The sequence below is a fragment of the Mytilus californianus genome, unplaced genomic scaffold (assembly GCF_021869535.1).
Source record: "Mytilus californianus isolate M0D057914Y unplaced genomic scaffold, xbMytCali1.0.p SCAF_2, whole genome shotgun sequence".
Lineage (NCBI taxonomy): Eukaryota > Metazoa > Mollusca > Bivalvia > Mytilida > Mytilidae > Mytilus > Mytilus californianus.
The window spans coordinates 80,380,841-80,403,454 of NW_026262668.1; the positions used below are offsets into that span (position 1 = coordinate 80,380,841).

Genomic DNA, 22,614 nt, shown 5'->3' on the forward strand with positions numbered 1-22,614 from the left:
GCAATTGTTCAACAACCAAAAAATGACAATAACACTTTAATATAAATTTTATAAATTGCGTGCGTCAGAAGGGCTTTTCTGTATTTATCTTCATTATGAACACGTAAAGCAAAATAATTGAAAGCAAAGATGTATAAATATGTGGAAACGTTATAGACTTCTCTTCGAATGTCAACCGTATTAAGTATAAAGTATGATCAGTGAATCCGAGTTTGAGAAATCAAGTAGTACATGTCTTATCAAAACTTATCTACGATAAATACGTGCACGAAACTTGGACAGCTTGCATTCAGTTCGCAATGGTTCGCTTTGCTGTTTTGACTCTGGTTTTGTGTATACTATGTGGTATGTTATCATATTTCTGTTTGGTTAAAAGCTTCAGTTGAGAAAATGAAAATGCTTATTATTTAAAAATACGTCTTTGTCTCTGCCAACCGTTGGCGTTGATTTCCCCAAATTAGTACTGAATTGATTAGTGCACTGTCTTAAAATACTGGAATATTTAAGGTTAAAACATGTTTAAAAATTAACGAATTTAAAGAGTGTTAGGGAACAGTCTTCTAGTGATTGGACTGTGTAGAAAAAATATCTTAATAAGATATCTATAGAGGTTGTATGCCAGTGTTCTATAATATGCACAGTGTAAACAATACAAAAGGGTCTTTGAATGTAAAAGTCTTCATTTCATCTATCCATTATCAATACACTATGTAAGGTTATCAGATAAGTGAGCCTCCTCATGGGGTTTTTTGATTATGTGATTACTTGGCCGTTTTTATAGTGATTATTTGATTACCAGACCAAATATTTCATGATTATATGATTATTTGATAATCTAGGACTGAATTTTTGATTATTTGATTATCTAGTTGAAAAAAATATTTAATGATTATGTGATTACGTTGGCAAACAATTTCTGATTATGTGATTACTTGGACACCCCCATGAGGGGCTTCATAAGTTAAATGTTGTTTATTGTTCCAGTTGTAAATAATGATTCAATGTTTGCTATTTATATAATTCAGAACGAACTCCCAAACAACATTTGTTGGATAATTTTCAATTATTCTAAGTCTGTCTTCGCAGTATTGATGGAATTTCTTTATAACTACATCATTGCGTAAACCCCTGAGGGTTTACGCAGTATATATTAGACGATGTCCGTAGTATTTCGGAACACCGGATGTTATTCGGAATACATCTGTTCTTTCTACGACCACCTTTCATATACATGCGCAATAGCTTATTAATTGACCTGTTGAAAAAGCATTAGCATCTTAAAGTTGCTATAGAGATATGTTACATATGATGCGAAATTTATTATGATGCAAGCTACTTTAATAAGCATTTGAATACTTCCTTGCACGCAATTACAAGCTGCTAATATTTACCTACATATATGCGTACTTATTTTAATTAGAGTCGAACGTTGAAACCAGCTGTGTTTAGATATGAGATAAGATTTCATGTAAACAATGCGATTTACATTCGGAACGAGAATCGTTAAAACTAAAATCTATAAAAGAAGTATTACTAGCATTTCATTTAAGATTTTGAGTCTAGGGAAGATGTACTTGATGTACAAAGCAGGCTAATTCCTTTTTTTTTATACTGAAATTAAAAAGAAGTCTTTCTTGCACTTTATTAAAATTTTACGTCTAGAATAGACCAAGGACGTATATAATCTATTATACGTCCTTGAATGGATGTAAAAAACGAGGATTTTTCGAAAAAAATATCGTTTATTAAAAATAACGTTTAAATTAATTATGAAAATACATTGCAAATTGAAATACAGTTATTTTCTTTGTTTAAATATTGCAACATTATTTCCTTTTTAAAAAACAAGGAGGTCATATAACCTCCTTGATTAAAATAACAAATCAGATTGTTATAGGTATATCTGGATCCTTTTTCGTTATTAGAATGTGAATAAATAGATATTGAATATGAAAAAAAACTAAAACTGAAATCTAAATCTAAAATATATTTAAAAAAAAATACATTTGACCATGCAGATGAAATAAATAATACTTCAAGCAATGAAATAACGAATTAAATGTGCCGCTTTAATTACGATCGATAACCTTAAAATTAATCATGCAAAACAATTTCAGCAGACTTAACAGGGTCAGCGATAAGATATCAAATGTCTATTTATAGACATCGAGTGATGACAGATGCAGGCAGAGATAAGAAAAAATAATTTCTATTTATTGTTATCTGGGCCAGGGAACAGATTATCTAACCTGTAGTAATTAAGACTCTTCAAAATGTTCGTCAAATACAATTTTGTATTATATGTCTCTGGTATAAAACTAAAAAAGGATAGGTCAATATAAGAAACTTACAAGGCAACTTCAGTTCCATTTCAATATTTAGATTATTCTTATGGATTTGTCAAATGTCAGAGGGAATATCTGTTTTAAATGTGGTAGGAATACCAATGAGACAACTCTCCATCAAGACACAGTGTAGTCAAAGTAAGCAATTATAGGTTATAATACAGCCTTCAACACAAAGGCTTGGCTCACATTGAACTGCATCCATCTCGTTCCAAACGTTCAAAATCGTTAAAACTAAAATCTATAAAAGAAGTATTACTAGCATTTCATTTAAGATTTTCAGTCTAGGGAAGATGTACTTGATGTACAAAGCAGGCTAATTCATTTTTTTTTAACTGCATCCTACTAGGGGCCCCAAGACACTGTTATACAACAATTCGAACAGGAAAAATCAAATCTAATTTAACTTCAAACCAGAAACAAAAAGCAAATATGAACTGCACCAAAAAAAAAATCCACTAAACAACATGCTTCTGACTTGGGACATGTGCTTATCGGAATACACATGTTTTAAAAGAATTTGCATACATACCATAAGACAGTAGTGTAACTTTACCATGTAAAAGACACCCTTTAAAAGTTAATGAAAAAACGTGTTCAAATAAAAAAAGGAACACCTTACAACAGTTCATAACTGTGGCCTTTAAACAAACTAATGTTTAGAAATGGGTATTCAGTGATAATTTCAGGTTTGATTATGTTAGTTGTTTTGTTGTTTTCAATTTAGTTTGTTTATTTATAAGTACAAGGTGTAAGCTGTTTTGTTTAGGCTGTAAATAGCTTTCTTAATGAATTCGTTTTGGTCATCAAGGTGAAGAGAATACAGTGCAATTCAAATTATATATATTTACAATTAAACTTGCAGGCCTTTTTTCATGACCCACAATTTAAAATATAAGAAAACATCAAAATAAAAAGGGACATTCAAAAAATATCTTCAAATCGAGTTAAAGGTTTTAAAAAGTTTTTGTTTTTAAAAAAAGAGGTTTGTCATCTAAAACTTTTAAGAGCACAAAGCACACAACTTAAAATTGCCAATGCTTACTACCCTAAGCATCACAAAAACCTTGCAGAGCAGGTGTAAGGATCTTCATAATGAATAATATCAAGCCATTGTTCAAATAACCATGAACATATCTCAAATTCCAATAAAAACAGCTATTAAGGTTCACGTATTGCATTTCTTTTTTTAAGCACAAATAATCATTAATTGATTAAATTTCTTCACATTTGTATTTGAACATAAGCCTAGAAACTAACTCTTATCTAAAAAAAAAATCTAATATTTAATGCCCAACAAGGATTTGGGTTTACGATTGCATTTCTTTTTTTAAAGAAAGCAACTTGTACGCGGACATTTAACACTCTGTGTAGCTTTTATTTTCCGTAAAAATCATTAAATATTGTTAGCAACCAGATGATTATTGGAACTTTGTTCATCACTGAATACCTATAAAATAAACTTTATTTGCAGAAGAGTAAAAGTTTTGTATCTTTGATAAATTGTTTTTTTCAAACTTTTCCATTGCCGTCTCAATAACATTCAACACATTCTCTGTTTAACTCGAGACATTACCATCACTTGGCACCTATCGTTCATTACCGATAAAGTTTAGATTTTTTGTTACCTCATTTGAAAATGTGAAGCCAAATTAGATTACATTTACCGGGAAAGTGTTTCTCAAGGTTCATAATAAAGCAATTCGCATAGATGCTATGATTGAATCCGATTAGTTAATTTTCAAACTTACTCTTCTCTGAAAGGTTAGTTGTTTTCAAAGTTTACTGGAATCCTGATTTGGTCTATATAGATATTTTGTCTCAAGTTCAAATAAAGTGGCTGTCATTTCATAGTAAAACCACACCTGACTTGTGCTGAAAAACTCAACATACCTTTGATTGCATTTTAGAGCGCACTGGTTGTCGGAAGTTGGGTAGTATAAAAACAGGTACTCCTGATCTGATCAACAGGGCACATATGCCATCCTATCATCATTTCAGATATTTATTTAATTATTCAAGAAAATCTTTCAACAAGGGTTCTACAGTGATCCAAAGTTTTCATTTGATACCAAAATTGCCTATATGTTTTACTTTTTGAAAAAGTTACAGCTTAGCGTCGGAACTTTTTTGTTTATATAAGGACTTCTTTCTAAGACTTGTGTCTTCTCCACTACCGGACCCGAATTAGTGGTTCTATACCATAAAGATCCCCATTACTACTGTTTATGTGGTTTACATGTGGAAATTATACCACATAGGTTCAATCAAACCTACAAGACATCTGATTTCATATTTCCCTGAAAGTCCATGGCAAAGTTGAACCAAACTTACAGCTCTAATGTACGGGGTCCGTAATTAAGAAGTATCTTATTCGGTTTCTGCGATCGAGCCAATTATTGATTTTGATTGTTTAATTTGCAAAGTTCTTCCTCTGAAAGTAAGAGTATCAATGCATTCAAAATGTATAGGAATGTTGATAGGGAGATAATTCAAAAAGCTTTAAATTTTGATTGATGCATGATAATGTGGTCAAATATATGTCAGCGATGATGCAAGATCATTTCTTCCCTATTATATTGGAAATCTCAGATTGTCGTAATCCTCAATTTTTTCTATGATTTTTTTTTCCCATGGCGTTGTGAGTTTTTCTTCGACTTATGAGTTTTGAATGACCTCTAAGTATCTTTTGTCTTTTGTATTAGAATTTAAATGGAACAAAACAAATCTGAAAATTCTGCGATGGAACTGGGTCATTTCTGTTATGATAAGGAACATGTTAAAAAAAAATACATAAAAAGCTAGCATGATAACAGGAATTAACAAAATTATTGGACAGTATTGGTACAGTAGGCCACACTATCAACCAACAACCGACTCCTCGAAAAATATACGTACAAACAAAGACAAACAAAAATGCAAAACAAAGGTTCAGACCGCCTGACTTGGTATAGTCACACACTGTTGTGTTGCTTTCTTGGCAAAACTGAATACATGCAAAACATATATAGAGTTATAAGTCTTTATGTTGTTGTTAGGAATCTATCACAATCGGGGGAAAAGGGGGGGGGGGGGGGGGGGGGGGTAGATAAGCAGGAGCTAATGATATTCTTTTAATACCTAACTGAGAGGTCATGTCTATATTCAGTCTAGACATGACTAAATTCCAAATTTCATAAATAATTACAGATTTGATGGATATCTGATTATGAAAAGTCATACATAAGAGGTAATACTTAATACGAAATTAACAAATTAATTTTTTTTAAAAATCCTTTCTTAAATGTTTTCTTTTTTTTTTTTTTTTTTTATTTTATACAATTTGTCATTATAGATTTCCTACCATCACATTTATGGATAATTTTGCAGTGCTAGTATTGAAAACAACATGTTCGGTTTCAGTTGAGTTTCTTTCGAAGAGGAAATTCGTTTATAGTAACATTTTTACATGTTTCCTAAGTTTATAGTTCATTTCTTATAAAGTTTGTCCTTCATTTCAGAGGTTCAGAGTTCTTCGCCTCCTCTATCGAACGATGAGATAAGGTTTGTATAATTCAAGTGTGATATCAATTCCCTAAATTTGGTAACATTTCGTTTTATCGAAGCACTGGTTCGCTGATCTTTCATGATCCGTCCTTTATAAAAAAAAAACTTAAGTACGCTTCGTCATAGTCACAGTGTTTACTTAAAAATTTAATACTTCTTTTTGTAATTTCATTGGGTTGTAAAAGCGTTGACAAAAGCACATTTTGTGTAATAAAAATGTGCCTACGATCAACGCTTTTACAACCCTATAAAATTACAGAAAGACTATTCAATTCTTATAATTACATCAATATGCTACAACTATGAAATTACGAGTTATATCAAGCTTCCTATGCATTGTTGTGACGTTGTCACGGGAGTCAAGGGAAGCACGTGCATTCTTAAATGTTGAATTTCATTGAGAAATACAATTAGTTTTGGAATGCCTTGCGATTGCTTTAAGCTCATCAAAAGTACGGATTCTTCTGAAACATACATGTATTGTAATTATTAAGCTAAATGGCAAACTTTTGTCAGCTGTTATCAGTTATATGGTGTAATGATACCATAACAACTAGAACACATTGTAGTCATATTCGGACTTGATATTTTATATTTGTTCTTTATATTAAACTGTTATTTTGTGCACCAAAAACCTATTAGTATTGTAAATCTCAAATGTGCTGATAGCAAGATTTTTTTACAGTCATTTGCCACCTGATCTTCAGCTACAGTTCCTACTACCGTCTCCTCCTGTACATCTGCATCAAACACGTGTAGGATTCAAACACCGATGGGTCGATCATTCAGGAAGATGTCACACAAGCAAACCAAGTGGTTGCAGTGTAGCCATCGATGCTACAACAACTGTTAGTGATCTGGCTTTGTCCAAGGTGAGAAGTAATATAAAATAATTATAATTATGTAGCTGTCATTGCTACAGCAACTGTTAGTGATCTTGTTTTGACCAATGTGAGAAGCAATAAAGGATATCGCTATAGTAATGCAAAGCACTCTTACTTTAAGTTGGATAATGATTGATTTCGACTGATGAGTTATCAACATTTATATCAAAGCTATTATTAATGTATATTTTTATTTCCAGGGATGTACCATTGTTGGCCTGATGACCAGACATATGTCATCATCAATATTTTGTGGCTTGGGTAAATCTCATGGTGTCGGCATTTTCGCTAAGTCGGAAGGTCCGGGTATTTACCCTGAAAATTATAACCTGAAAGATACACCCCAGTGTCACAGTAAGTCTGTTATAACTAAGCTAAGATTATGATGAGAAAAATTATCATAGTAATAGTAATAGAACTACAAAAGATAGATCGTTTCATTAAATAATAAAAATAGTAAAATGAACTGCAGTTAGGGAGCTACCATTTGATTTTTATTGGGGGGCTAGGATGAAAAATTTTGTCCAGCATTTATTTTTTTTCAGTTGTAATCTCTGTCCTGCCTTTTTATTTTTCACTCTTTTCGGTCCTGCCAGTTTTTTTATTAGTTTATCCTGACATTTTTTACATAAATTGTCATCCTGCCATTTTTTTTCCAAGTTGCTCATTCTGCCTTTTTTTTTACTAAAAACTCCTGTCCTGCCTTTTTTTCAAATTTCATCCTAGCCCTCCCTTCAGAACTGGCCTTTAACTGGAATACAGTGGTATATTTTAATGTGTATGATAATGACCTAACATAAAACAGTGAAAAAATCTGAAATTATAATTAAGAGAAAAAGTTGACATACAAAACGGCCTAAATGAAGCAAAGGCCGATTCAAAATTAGGTTGGTACTGAATTAAGGGATATTAGGTGAAACAATCGTCCATGTCTCAGTACTGCATATAGTTAGAAAATATTTGTATCAATGCATATGATTCTTTGTTATTGTTGATATGCTGTTTTAAACATTTTGTAGACAAATGTGATGGTTCATGTAAACATACCTGTACATTCGACGGGCGAAAGTATGATTCAATTGCTGGTCTGACCAATTCAAGAGCTGTTGTTTTGGAAGATAATGTGCTATGTAACTCCCATGATCCTTACGGGCACAAAGAAAATATCTTGGTCCACGAATTTGCCCACTTAGTTGATAAATACATGCCACGAGTAGATAGAGACAGGGTAATTATTGATAGGTGAAATTGTGCTAAAATGGAGACTACTGAGTTTGTGAGATATAACGAAGTGTTACTCATTTCAGTTATGAAATACACCTTTACTTCTCACCCTTCAAGTGTTATTAAAATTTAAAGACTAACACAAAATTTAAATCATTAACAATTGTAAGACGTGTCTTTTAGTTCTTTTCGTCGGTTGTTCTCTGTCTTATTGACGTTTACAACGCATCTCTTTTATTCATATTAATTCATATTAACATACTATAATAATATAATATGTCATATGGTATTCATGTGATAAGTCATATTTTTATTTTGTTCCTTAACAAATCATTTTGACTCCAAGAAAATAGTATGGGTTCCTTTACAAAATCGCCTCTGTTCAACCAATGCAATTGTTTTAAAATCTAATACTAGTATCTTTGAAATCAGTTTTAAATTTCATCCATTTTTTAATTATTCTGTTAGTTGATACCACTTCCGTTTCCATAATTAAGCAACAGATATATGAATCCCTTGATAAAGTGTATATATATTTCAGTTTGTAATTTATTATATATCCTAGCAGTAGTCCATTTCTGAAACTGAAATGAAGGAAAAGGACAATAAGGGCCAAAGCTGGCCCAAAGGGTCAAATTTAAGTAACATGAACTTTTTTTGTTTGAATATGACTTAGGTAAAACTTTTTTAGAACATTAAAAAAAATCTTATTTGACGAGTTATCATTCATGTCAATAAACCATGACGAGACGAAATTAGTATATTTCGTTCTTTTTTTTTTCTTTTTTTTTTTTTCTTTATTTGTTTTGTATCAATATTTCATTATATTGTCGACTGAATAAGTATGTGCACACAAAAGAAACAACTTTATAATATGTTGAGATTATGTAAAAAGATATAACAAAACTCATTTAAAATTAGTTTGTAATTTCCTTGATTCGCGCGAACTTTCCGCAAATTGAATATGAATGAATCGTCATTTTTCATCATTTTAGTGGAATACATGCATAATTTATCATGAATGATCTCATCATGACGTCGAAAGAATGATATCTTTGTCTAGGTCCTTTATATGTTTTCGATTTCATGAATTTTCTCTACATTGTGTGAAAATTTTAAGTAGTTCTTAAAAACTTCGGTTTCTTTGGCCAAAATTGGATCTTAATGCCTCCACTCCATTTTATAAAAATTTAAATTTTCTCAATTTACAGGCGCGGATAAATGGTTTTATGTTAGATAGGGTGTGACTTTACAAATTTTGACGCGTTCTATGCCAAACATTATGGGTTTTTTCGATTTAAATAAAGGTGGCGCAACGTTTGAATCTGCCATTGGCTGATAGTTATTGTAATTGTTTTACTGAAACTAAGATATAAAGCCCCTGATGCAAACTTGAATGTAAATGCATGGTGTTGTGTCTCAACTACAATTTTATGTCAAATAATTATTTTACAGTTGAAATATGTATATAACTACATAAAACAACATGGTACCTGGCAGCATGGATATGGTACGGCAAATTCTGCTGAGTATTGGGGCGAGGCTACATCTTCATTCTTCCATACAATAATCCGCACTGGTGCCGATCCTGCAGTGGGAATGAACAAGTAAGATGCTGTTTGAATTAATGTCATTATTTTGAATCTTCTATGTTGGCTTCAGCATGTTAAGTGGGTCTTGAAAATTGGGTGCATAATAGTCCAAATATCGAATAATGTTAACAGGGCTAAATAATGATTACTTTTAATGATATTAGAATTATGATCATTTATTCTTTGGAAAATTATATTTATGTTGCTGTATGATAATTCTATTATTTTGAACCGTGCTTTCTGAAAAAGTTATCTAAGATCTAATTGTATGTATCCGATAGTAACAACAATATCATTCACTCTTTTTCAGTTGCAACTTCAATCATCTGTGTGGTACAGAGATGGAAAATAGAGCGTGGTTGAAAAAACATGATATCTGGCTGTATAATCTTCTTGTTAAAATCTACACCAACAACAATCCAACGGTACCCAGTACACTCAAAGTTTGCCAATAAATATAATGATGATACATGAATTTGTTGCTAAATTTGACAAATGTGTTAAATAACACGGTATTATATCACTTTCCAACTAGATCATATTTTCTTAATCATATGCATTTGATTTGTAGGGAATGTTTTTCATTGGATGGGTTAACAGTTTTCCTTATAATCGTATTTTATGATAAATTTGAGTTCAGACATGTGGATTGTTACTTTTGTTAACTAGTATAATATGAAATGAAACATCAAAATGCCTAACTAGAGGCTCCAAACACCTGTTTTGATCACCTTACCCGTTAGAATAAATTGAAATTGGTACAATGCAATAAGAAAATGTCATTAGTTTCTGGCAATGAAGAAAAAGATGACTAAAATCACCATTCAAGGACAAAAATTCCTATAAGGAGTGGAAATTCTGATGATTGTCTCCCTTCTGTCTTATTTATAAATCTTATTTTTCTGATTATCATGGTTATTTAGTTTCTCTCTGATCGAGGTTCTCTATATTACTATATCGTTTCCGCAATAAAACACAAAATTAATACAAAATCATCATTCATGGGCAATAACTCCTATAAGGAGTTGAATGAGTATTTCGTCAATGTTCACTCATTTGTAGATCTTGATCTCCTTATCATTTTTGTCATTTACAGTTTTTCTCTGTTTACTATAGTTTCCAGACAAAAAAAAACCAACTAGAGGGTCTAAAGGGCAGCTGTATCGCTGACATGAGTATATGTGCATCTCCACTAATGGCCCACTCTCCAACATAATAGACTAGAACATAATTCATGACTTAAATTGTCTTTTTTGTTGATAATTTTTCTAGTTTCTCTCCACCATAGCTTTCTTTTCCCAAAATGTAAAAGGGGTAAAAAATCATCATGATTTAAGGGCGATGATCGGCGATAACTCCAATAAGGTATGGACTGACAACTTCAACTGTGTGACTTAGTTGTAGATCTTGTCTTGCTGTTTATTTTTGCTGTTTGAAGTTTCTCGTTCTTCGACTAATAATAGTTTCTGCCCATTGCACAAAATAGCAAAGAATCATAATTTAAGGACAAAAACTCCTATAAGGAGTCATCTGACAGTTTTGGTCTAATTAGACGGATCGTTCTGAACATTTCTGCCCATGTCAATTTTTTTTTTATCTGTTGTAACGGTTAAGAAGATAATGGACTATACTTAAATTACCCTTATGTACTATGCTTAGCCTTGGTTGCCGTGCTGGTTGGAATGCTATATCACCGGACATATTATTTAACTAGATACCCCAAGGATGATTATGGTAATGTTTGGTTTCATTTTGGCCAAGTAGATTCTGATGAGAAGATTTTTGTGGAAATTAACGGACGACGGACGACGACAAACGACAAACGACGGGCGCCAAGTGATAGCAATAGCTCTTGGGCCAGGTAAGCTAAAGATGGGAAATATAAACATTAGTTGTTAATGTCTATGTCATTTGGTCTCTTGTGGAGAGTTGTCTCATTGGCAATCATACCACATCTTCTTATTTTTATATCAAAAAACTCATCAAAGATACCACTTATAATTGTGTACGTCTGTCTACAAAAGACTCATCAGTGACGCTCGAATCAAAAGAAATAAAAAGCCAAAAAAGGTACGAAGTTGAAGAGCATTGGAACCCAAAGTTTCGAAAGATTTCGTCAGTTTAGGTAATCTATTCCTGTGGTAGAAAATCAAAGGGCAGTTACTCCTATAAGGAAGTGACTGGCAGTGTTGGTCTTGTTGACTTGATTGAAAATCTCATCCTTCTGATACTTTTTTGCTATTTATAGTTTCTTTCTAACTACTACATTTTCCGCTAAAAAAAACATGTATATGGGTCAAATTTCATCTTTCAATGACAATTACCCCTACAAGGAGTCGACTGGCGATTTTGGCCATGGGGACTTATTTGTAGATTTTGTTCTGTTAATCAATTTTGCTATTTACAGTTTACTAGTATCTACAAAACATAGTTTCCGCAAAAAATAGGTAAAAATCCTTATTCAAGGGCAAAAACTCGTTCAAGGAGTCGACTTACGATTTCTACCATTTTATTTATTTGTAGATCCTATCCTACTGATCATGTTAAACAGGTTTGCAATAATGCATGTCCACAAGTATAAAAATTCCGGTAGCACCATTGTACATAAGCCTAGTTATGATCTCTTCGGATGGTTGTGTGAAGTAGAATGAAGACTATTAACTTTTGTTGTAACCTTGGCCGTTGACGCTAACCTAAAATCCATATACTATTAGGTCTTTTTCACCTTAAGGAGCAGACATATAAAAGATCAGGATTATCTTAATAATGGCTCCAAAGATATTGTCCCAAAAATATGTTCCCAAACTTCAGTATAGTCATAGGTATAGTGATCTTAATTTAGAATATTGACTAAAAAATCAAAATGGTTTTTCTTCTTTCGAAGTGACATTCTCTAGCTACGTTTGGTGAATTTTAGACAAATGATTCAAAAGACAACACATTTTTGCGTAAATATCAATGAATAAATTGCTGTTTTATCTTAAATTTTGACCAAGTAACCTCATACGTAATCAAAGGGGTGTTTGTCATCCGATTTAAATTTGACAAAAGTTGGACATATGGTAAAAAACAAAATGTGGAAACTTAACTTTTACCCTAATATTCTACCAATAGCTGCTCAGACCTTGAATTTGACATATTGACTCTATGATAAACATAGGTCTTTTCCATACATGATGCATTAACAAACCAAGTTTGGTAAAAGTTGTTTAATGATAGCATCCAGAAACAAAAAAATTGCTAAAATTTAAGTGTTCTAAAGCTGATGTGACCTTGAACTTTAATCTGTTGGTCCAAAAATCAATAGTTCCACGCCTTATTTAAAAAACATACTTGTAATGAATCCATGTATGGTAATACATGTAGTTGGATAAATATATTGATGGCTGTTTAACGTCCAGTGGCAAATTAAATGCCTATTTAGGACGATAACATGTCAGTGTGATATGAATAGCAACCCTGCTTTGTACTAGACTGATATACTGAGTCGGATTTTTAACGTGCTAGTTCACAAGGCAACAGTCCTCGGGAAGACATATCGCTCTGCCCGGGTACATTATTCTGACTCCCAGCCGACCAGTCTTTGCTCTTACTCCTTAAAGCCGCGTACTTAGCGGAGAAGCAGCAAATACCAATTTTACAGTCTTTGGTTTGACACGGCCGGGGTTCGAACCCACGGCCTCCTGCACTCGAGGCGAAACGCTACAACGAGACCCCAAAACGGTTGATTATAGTTAAACTTGGACAAACAGTAAAAAAGATAACATCATGGAAACCAAAATTGTGCTAGAATTTGAGTCTATGAATGGCTGTTGTTGTCTTGACCAAAGTATCATAGGGGTCTTCCTCTATTCATAGGGGATTATCAAGTTTGGTTTATTGCTCCAAAGATTTTGACCGGAAACCGAGTAACAGACAAACGAGTGACATTATGCGTCATCCAAGCCCAGTTCTACTTCAACGCAAATCGGCTGTAGAAATGTAAAAGCGCCCCAATTTAGACAAATTTAATGCTTGTTGTAATGGTAGATTCGATGCTTTGCACCTGTAGTGGAATTCTTTAATATCGGGATTTTTAAAATTTTATTTGCATTAACACCATGTATATAATGGTTATGCATACTCTTCGTAATTTACAATCACGAAGGATACTCTCCAACAGAAACAGTCGAGAAATAACTATCCAACAAAATACATTAACTTCAGTTTAAAGCAATGATTCGAATTGGGAAGTGGTAATTTTTTGTATCGGGCAAAATTTAACTTTTGTCATATAGCTCCTATCGTTTCTACTTATTTACACATCCTTGGCTTTCAAATGTTAAAGTTATGTTAAGTTGGAGCGTTCTTGGTAAATCTAGAAAAGCGCAGATTGTGCCAAAGTTTTGTTTTCTTTGTTTTTCATCTGCTTGCTGGTACTAGGTTTTATTGTAAATGTATGAAATCATATGCATCAAGCAAGGAAATTTTTCACAGCTTAAATACCAACTCTGTCAATGTAATCGAAAAGAAGGGATGTATCGTGTTTTTCATAAAGTCCCCTTATATCACAATTTGTACTATTCAATTTGCAAAACACGGAAAGCTGCAGGTGTGTTACCCCCAGACATCCTGCCTTGGTAATAAATCAGGTCAAACTACCCCGGTATGCCTATGAAATGTTAATATTCGTCTGATATATTATTACAAATGTCATATGATTGATCAGTGGTTAATGTTCAGTGTCCAAAATGTCATATAAAAATAAGATGTGGTATGATTGCCAATGAGACAACTCTCCACCAGAGACCAAATGACATAGAAGTTAACAACTATAGGTCACCGTATGGCCTTCAACAAAGATCAAAACCCATACCGCATAGTCCGCTATAAAAGGCCCCGAAATGACAAATGTAAAACAATTCAAACGAAAAAACTAACGGCCTGATTTATGTACAATACAATAAACGAAAAACAAATATGAGAAACAGCAACCAACGACAACCACTGAATCACAGGCTCCTGACTTGGGACAGGCACACACAGAATGTGCCGGGGTTTAACTAGTTTGCTGGCGCCAAACCCTCCCCCTCCCACTCATGCAAATCATGTCAGGACGAGAGCAAATTAAAATAAATCCAATATGAAGGTTCTGTAAAATTGGTCGACCGGGATACGACGGTTCTTTAACGTGCATTTTCTCTTCACAGGGCGTCGTATTTAATTTCAGCAATCAAACGGACGCAGCTGAGTACTGATACATCCTGCTAAGCAACGCGGACGCCTTGATTGATCTTAATTATACCCGATCTATAGAAGTGGGGATTTTATTGTATTACTTGTAACTGTATCTGTCCGTCCGTTCGTCCGACACATTTTCCGTCACGCTGAATGACTTTACTTATGTACTACCGAACAGAGTGGCTTCATATTTGTTAAGCAGCTTGATAGCGATGTGTTGTAACGTAGGAGCACATTTTGGATCTGTCAGAAACCAACTTTCTGCACACTACAATACGATATCATTCAGGACACAGTTGTTAAAAAGTGTCTTTAGACTAACGACTAGTTAAGCCTAGCAACTCGTTAAAGCATAATATTCTGTAATTCATAAATGGGACTCGTAGCAAATTGCATTCACGTGATTTTTCACATTTTTATTTCCTCAGTAATAGAATTCATCGTTGTAAACTTTTGTGAGGGTATCATCGGCATGGGGTTTTGTCGTCGTTAATCACAATCATTTTGTTCGACTCAAGGATTTGTATAGTAAGAAGGTTCTTACTATACAGATCCTTGCTCGACTTAACAAAAAAACTAAATCTTTCAATAACATACATGCAGGAACAAGAAGTTGACTATTGCTTTTAGTATCTGACTTAGGGAGCTACCATTTGATTTTTATGGGGGGAGGGGGGGCTAGGATGAAAAATTTTGTCCTGCATTTTTTTTAGTTGTAATCTCTGTCCTGCCTTTTTATTTTTTACTCATTTCGGTCTTGCCTTTTTTTTATCAGTTTTTTTACATAAATTGTCATCCTGCCTTTTTTTTTGCCCCACCCCCCCCCTAAAAATCAAACGGTAGCTCCCTTATGGGGGTTTTTAACGACCTTGACTGGCTATAAAGCCCTCGCACGGTCGGTACTTAGTATCTGAGAGGTGTAAATCTTAACTTTAACCAATCAAAAAAAGAGGTCAAGGTCAGAGTAACCCTGTCAGAAGGATAATACAATAATTTAAATGCAACTCATCACAAAAACTTAACATTGACCATTGAGCCATGAAAATAAGGTCAAGGTCAAATTAACCATTCCAAACGAACATGTACACCTAACAATCGCCCCACAGACCAAAATTAGTTGACCTACTACTTTGGGTATCTGAAAAGCAGACCGAATCACGAAAAACTAAATGTCACTGATCCGTGATGTCTTACGATATGGATACCTTCCAATGATTCTATATACCAAATATCGATGTCCTATTTCTCATCAGTAATTTCAGAAAAAAAATAGTAAAGAGTTCCGCAGAACCCTGAATCTCGCCTGCGATTGCTGCTATCACTGTAAAAGTGGAATGTTGAATTCAATAAAAAGTCAATTTATCAGTAAAATACAGATTTTTTTTCAAAAATCAAACTTTTTTCTTCAGACACTATTTCCTGATCTGGAAGATTAGCTTCTACCGAAGTTTCATAACAATCCATGAAGGTTTACAAATTTATCATGTCAAAAATATTAAAATGTTAATTGCAAAAATTATGTCCATCTATCAGTAAAATACTTAAAAAGAAAAACAAATGTTTTAAAATTTTTGCTTCATGAATTATCTTCATGAATTATCTCTTAATCATAAGAAGCTTCTGCCAAAGTTTCACAAATTCTAAAAAAGTTTTTTCTAAGTAATTGATGTCTTCCAAACTTTAACACCAGCCTGTATCTACATGTTAGCTACAAAAATAGGAAGTAGTTTCATCAGAAAAAAATAAGAACTGTTTTGTCTTTAAACATATAACTTCTCATAGTCTTAATCCTGAAATGAAAGCCTTTAATTTTCATTATTTTCGCTTTGATATCATATAACCACTAGATTGTACATAAACTTTGGAGCACACGTAGATGAATTTGATTATTTTGCAATGGAAACGAAACTGAATGGGTATAGTGTGTTAATTCAAAAAAAAAAATAGCTACACAATTTTGTCTTCACCCAAAGTAAAGCAAGACCTGTTTTATTGCTGCTCTTCATCTCAAAAGCACAGTGATGTCTTCAACGTAGAGCAAAAGCTTACATCTCAATGCAAGGTCCAGAAAACCCCTAGAATCAGTTCAACAAAGTTCACACCTTCAGTCAATAACACTGATGGCATTTAAACAAACAGATGTCAGGTATAAATATAAACAATAAACAGTATCAAAAAATCTACAAAAGTACAATTGCTTTTTGATCCATTTGTTGTAGATTCAACCTGTGCTAATCTTTCATAATTTCTTGACTTCCTACTTGACCTTTACCATAATAAACTGTGAACACAGAGATATGTCTCACCTATTTGTTATTTTGATAATGCAAATGTTGAAATTAAAATATAGCAATACTTTAACATGTAAGTTATGCAAATATTCAAAGTCAATGAACCATGACTGAAGGTACAGGGCTAAACAATCTCCATGGAAATGAGATGTGCCAATGCTAATACAACTGCAAACCAAATACCATTGACTTTTCATAAGTCGTTCCCTTTAAACAAACCTAAACACAAACATTAACTTGTAAACTATGTTAAAGTTTCAAAGTCAATGAACCATAATTAGGGGGTGGGGTTATATAATCTCCATGGAAATGAAACTTGCAAATGCCAATACATTTGCATACCAAATATCATTGACTTAACATTCGTGGTTCATCTTAAACTGACCTAATCACAAACTAATACATGTAAACTTAGCAAAGTTTCAAAGTCAATAGACCTTGACTGAGGGGTCAGGGCCAAATAATCTCCATGGTAATGAGATGTACCAATGCTAATACAACTGCAGACCAAATATCACTTACCTACCACTAGTGGTTCACCATGAACTAGACCTAATCACAAACTAATACATTGTTGAAGCCGCTGCCGCCAAAAACATCATACCTATGTCTCGCTTTTTGACTCCGTCAAGGCGAGATAAAAAACCTGATAGGTGAAAGATTGGAACAGGAGTTATGAACTTTTTTGATCAGGGATAATGTTGGTCATTCTGATGTTTTAAACATTGTGGTTTTTTTTTATTATTTTTATTTAGTTCTATTTTACTACTGGCTTGGTGTTCTCATGCTTGCCTCAAGAAATGGAGGTTTTTGGTTCAATCTCTGACTGAATCATACCAAAGACTTAATCTGGTATTTGCTGCTTCTTCATAAAGCATGCAGCAATTAAGATTGAAAGACTTATTGATACAGGGGCAGAAAAATGTGTTGCGGAAGAATTAAATGTCTTCCTATGGACTGTTACCATTTGAGCTAGCACTGTATAATTCCAACTAAGCCTGTCCGTTTAGTTCAGAGCATGCATGGTATCTTCATTTTACATTACAATGTCATCATCCTGAATACACATGTTAGATTCATTAAAGGACATTAGACAGATACCAATCAATCAATCCAATTATTTTTGTATTTAATACATGGTGGTTCATTGTTGTTTGGAGAGCTCTATGGTTGGTTTTCAGTCTAATTTTATTTCATTTACACATTGTGTTATGCTGTTTGGAACCATTTTGTTGTTGTTCTTTTAACCACATCTTTATAGCTGTGCAATCATTTTATACATGTATATTCCTGTTTAATACATAATACATATATATCATAACCTAGACATCAGAATAAAAATATTGAAACTGACAACATCCACTACTTACAATTACAAATAATGTATTAAATATTTATATTGCATTTTATGTTATTTATGAATGTTAAATATATAAATTTTCTCTCATATGAAATGTACTGCAATAATTATTTTTCATATTTATAAATAGTTCTAGTGAATACTATCACAATAATGAAGTATTTTAACAATTATCTATGCTATGACTTTTCCTGCAATGCCTCTGATGATTCTTTTAGTTTGTTAATAGATTTCGAAACTTCTGACTTAAGTTCTTGTAGTCTTCTGAACTGTTCATCAAGTAATTTTGGTGCACTTTCTAACTTGTTTGTAAGTTTTATAAACTCAACTGCTTGATTATATGCTTCATCCTGTGGGCTTTCATTCTCAATAATTAACTCAGATATTTCCAAATAGGATTCTTCTAAAGCTATAGTCTTTTCTCTAACATCTATTGAAAACATAAAAAAAATAATGCAAATTACACTTCACATGTGAGAAATGTACACTTTTATTTTCAAATAAAGTAGCAAAAGCATTATACTATAGATATATATGTTTCAATTTAAAATCCAAACCAATAAATCACATGTGCTTTGGGAATTAACTCCACTTTTTTCTAAATATTTTTTTTAGTTTTAATTTTTATTGAGTAAATATTCTTTTAATATGTTAACCTTTTTTCTTATCTAATGTGTTCTTGCTCATATGCATACGATATAACAATAACAGTACTTAATATATATGAACAATGGTGGAGTGAGTTTCAGCACTGTACATAAAGGAGGACTAGATGGGGTTTACAGAATAAAGAATAGTGTGTCAATACTACAGAAAAATGGGACAAAAAGTAAAGAATAGAGAAAAATAGGCAAAAAAATATAATATAGAATATTGGGGTGCTAAAATATAAAAAATAGAGAATAATGGACAAAATTTATAGATATTGAGAACTAGAGGCTCTCAAGAGCCTGTGTCGCTCACCTGTATTTACTGATGCTTTGGAAATCATGTAAAATAAGGTTAAAATCATAATTAATAGTATTAGATATTAGATATTATAATGATATCTAAGATAATAACAAAAAACTGCAAAACTTTGTAAAATAACTAACTCAGGGGCAGCAACCCAACAACGGGTCGTCGGATTTGTCTGAAAATTTCAGGGCAGATAAATCTAAATCTGATGAACATTTTTGCCACCTGTCAGATTTGCTCTAAATGCTTTAGTTTCAGAGATATAAACCAAAAACTGCATTTTACCCCTATGTTCTATTTTTAACTAAGTTGGCCATGATGGTTGGAAGGCAGGGTCATCGGACAAATTTTTTGAACTAGATACCCTAATAATGATTATGGCCAAGTATGGTTAAATTTGTATCAGTAGTTTCAGAGAAGAAGATTTTTGTAAAAGATTACAAAAATTTATGAAAAATTGTTAAAAATTGACTATTAAGGGCAATAACTCCTAAAGGGGTCGACTGACAATTTTGGTCATGACAACTTATTTGTAGATCTTACTTTGCTGAACATTATTGCTGTTTACAGTTTATCTCTATCTATAATAATATTCAAGATAATAACCAATAAAATGCTTCGCTGGGGCGCAGCTTGATACGACCACAGAGGTCGAACCCTGAACAGTTGGGGCAATTATGGACACAACATTCAAGCTTGATACAGCTCTTAATTTGGATTGTTATTATATATTTGACACAGCATAGGTTTCTGACACAGAAAGAATGTGGTCTAAGAACTTGAATTTTTTTAATTTACCTATTATGGTCCAATGTCCAAAATCAAAATACATGGTTAGATTCAGCATATCAAAGAACCCCATATATTCAATTTTTGTTAAAATCAAACAAAGTTTAATTTTGGACCCCAACTTGGACAAACTTGAAAACTGGGCCCATAATCAAAAATCTAAACACATGTTTAGATTCAGCATATCAAAGAACCCCAAGAATTCAATTTTTGTTAAAATCAAACTAAGTTTAATTTTGGACCCTTTGGACCTTAATGTAGACCAATTTAAAAAAACGGGACTTAAAATTAAAAATCTAAATACACGGTTAGATTTGGAATATCAAAGAACCCCAATAATTCAATTTTTGATGAAATCAAACAAAGTTTAATTTTGGACCCTTTTGACCTCAATATGAACCAATTTGATAGCGGGGCCCACAAATAAAAAATCTAAATTCATGGTTAGATTCAGCATATCAAAGAACCCCATATATTCAATTTTTGTTGAAATCAAAAAAAGTTTAATTTTGGACCCCAACTTGGACCAACTTGAAAACTGGGCCCATAATCAAAAATCTAAACACATGTTTAGATTCAGTATATCAAAGAATCCCAAGAATTCAATTTTTGTTAAAATCAAACTAAGTTTAATTTTGGACCCTTTGGACCTCAATGAAGACCAATTTAAAAAACGGGACCCAAATTAAAAATCTAAAAACACGGTTAGATTTGGCATATCAAAGAACCCCAATAATTCAATTTTTGATGAAATCAAACAAAGTTTAATTTTGGACCCTTTTGACCTCAATATGCACCAATTTGATAGCGGGGCCCACAAATAAAAAATCTATATACATGGTTAGATTCAGCATATCAAAGAACCTCATATATTCAATTTTTGTTGAAATCATACAAAGTTTAATTTTGGACCCCAATTTGGACCAACTTGAAAACTGGGCCCATAATCAAAAATCTAAATACATGTTTAGATTCAGCATATCAAAGAACCCCATATATTCAATTTTTGTTGAAATCAAACAAAGTTTAAATACTGGACCCGATCTTGGACCAACTTGAAAACTGGGCCCATAATCAAAAATCTAAACACATGTTTAGATTCAGCATATCAAAGAACCCCAAGAATTCAATTTTTGTTAAAATCAAACTAAGTTTAATTTTGGACCCTTTGGACCTTAATGTAGACCAATTTAAAAAACAGGACCCAAAATTAAAAATCTAAATACACGGTTAGATTTGGAATATCAAAGAACCCCAATAATTCAATTTTAGATGAAATCAAACAAACTTTAATTTTGGACCATTTTGACCTCAATATGAACCAATTTGATAACGGGGCCCACAAATAAAAAATCTAAATACATGGTTAGATTCAGCATATCAAAGAACCCCATATATTCAATTTTTGTTGAAATCAAACAAAGTTTAATTTTGGACCCCAATTTGGACCAACTTGAAAACTGGGCCAAAAATCAAAAATCTAAATACATGTTTAGATTCAGCATATCAAAGAACCTCATATATTCAATTTTTGCTAAAATCAAACAAAGTTTAATTTTGGACCCTTTGGACCTTAATGTAGACCAATTTGAAAACTAGACCCAAAATTAAAAATCTAAATACACTGTTAGATTTGGCATAACAAATAAATAAATGTGATCAAAGATTTTACAAATCTAATGCGCCATACTGTGCAATTAAAGATTACTTCTTGAAATTTTTCAATATTTGAAATTTGAAAAAAAAATAATATTTGAAGAATAATTCTTTTTAATTTCTGAAATCTGAAATGAGAAAAAATTGCCCCCCCCCCCCCCCCACAATTTCTTTTTATCCCCCCCCCTTTTTTCCCCAAAAAAAATCTTTCCCTCAAGAAATGGTCATAATCTCAATTCAAATTTCCAATGGAGTTGGCAACCATAATTACCCATTTAAATTTACCATAGTGCTAACTTAATCTATTTTATAATAGAATTAAAAATATAGTGTCAAATCTTTCATATGGATTTTTTTGTAAAAAAAAAGATGCAACATTTGCAGATATTTTTACTGGTCTTCCTTTATAAATATGCATTTCTTTAAACATAATTTAAAAGCAGTGTAAGGGAAGTAACCAAAACGTTGTATTTGGATTACCTCCCTTACACTGTTTTAAATTATCTTTATTGTTCATTAACCATTACTTTATACATAATTTTAAAGCAGTGTAAGGGAGAGAATTTCAATGATGTATTTGATTTATCTCCCTTACACTGCTTTAAATTATGTTTTGTACTAAAGTATTTGTCCATTAACCAGGACAACCTTGTTTTTCCCCCTTTTTTGCCCCTAATTCCTAAACGGTTTGAGCCATAACCCCCCAAAGCAAATCCTAACCATCCCTTTGTGGTATGGAAACTTGTAGTA

General features: G+C 32.5%; 2 protein-coding genes across 2 annotated transcripts in view; one reads left to right on the plus strand and one right to left on the minus strand.

The window, feature by feature from the left end:
- LOC127728294 (ral guanine nucleotide dissociation stimulator-like 1) overlaps window positions 1-22,614 on the minus strand; it is a 431,288-nt gene that overhangs the window by 334,931 nt on the left and 73,743 nt on the right. The gene's annotated exons all lie outside the window — the stretch shown is intronic.
- On the plus strand, window positions 6,984-10,046 carry LOC127727691 (uncharacterized). Its single transcript, XM_052234805.1, has 4 exons — window positions 6,984-7,129; window positions 7,795-8,003; window positions 9,455-9,606; window positions 9,902-10,046. The coding sequence occupies exons 1-4, from the start codon at window positions 6,997-6,999 to the stop codon at window positions 10,044-10,046; spliced, it is 639 nt and encodes a 212-aa protein (XP_052090765.1). The 5' UTR covers window positions 6,984-6,996.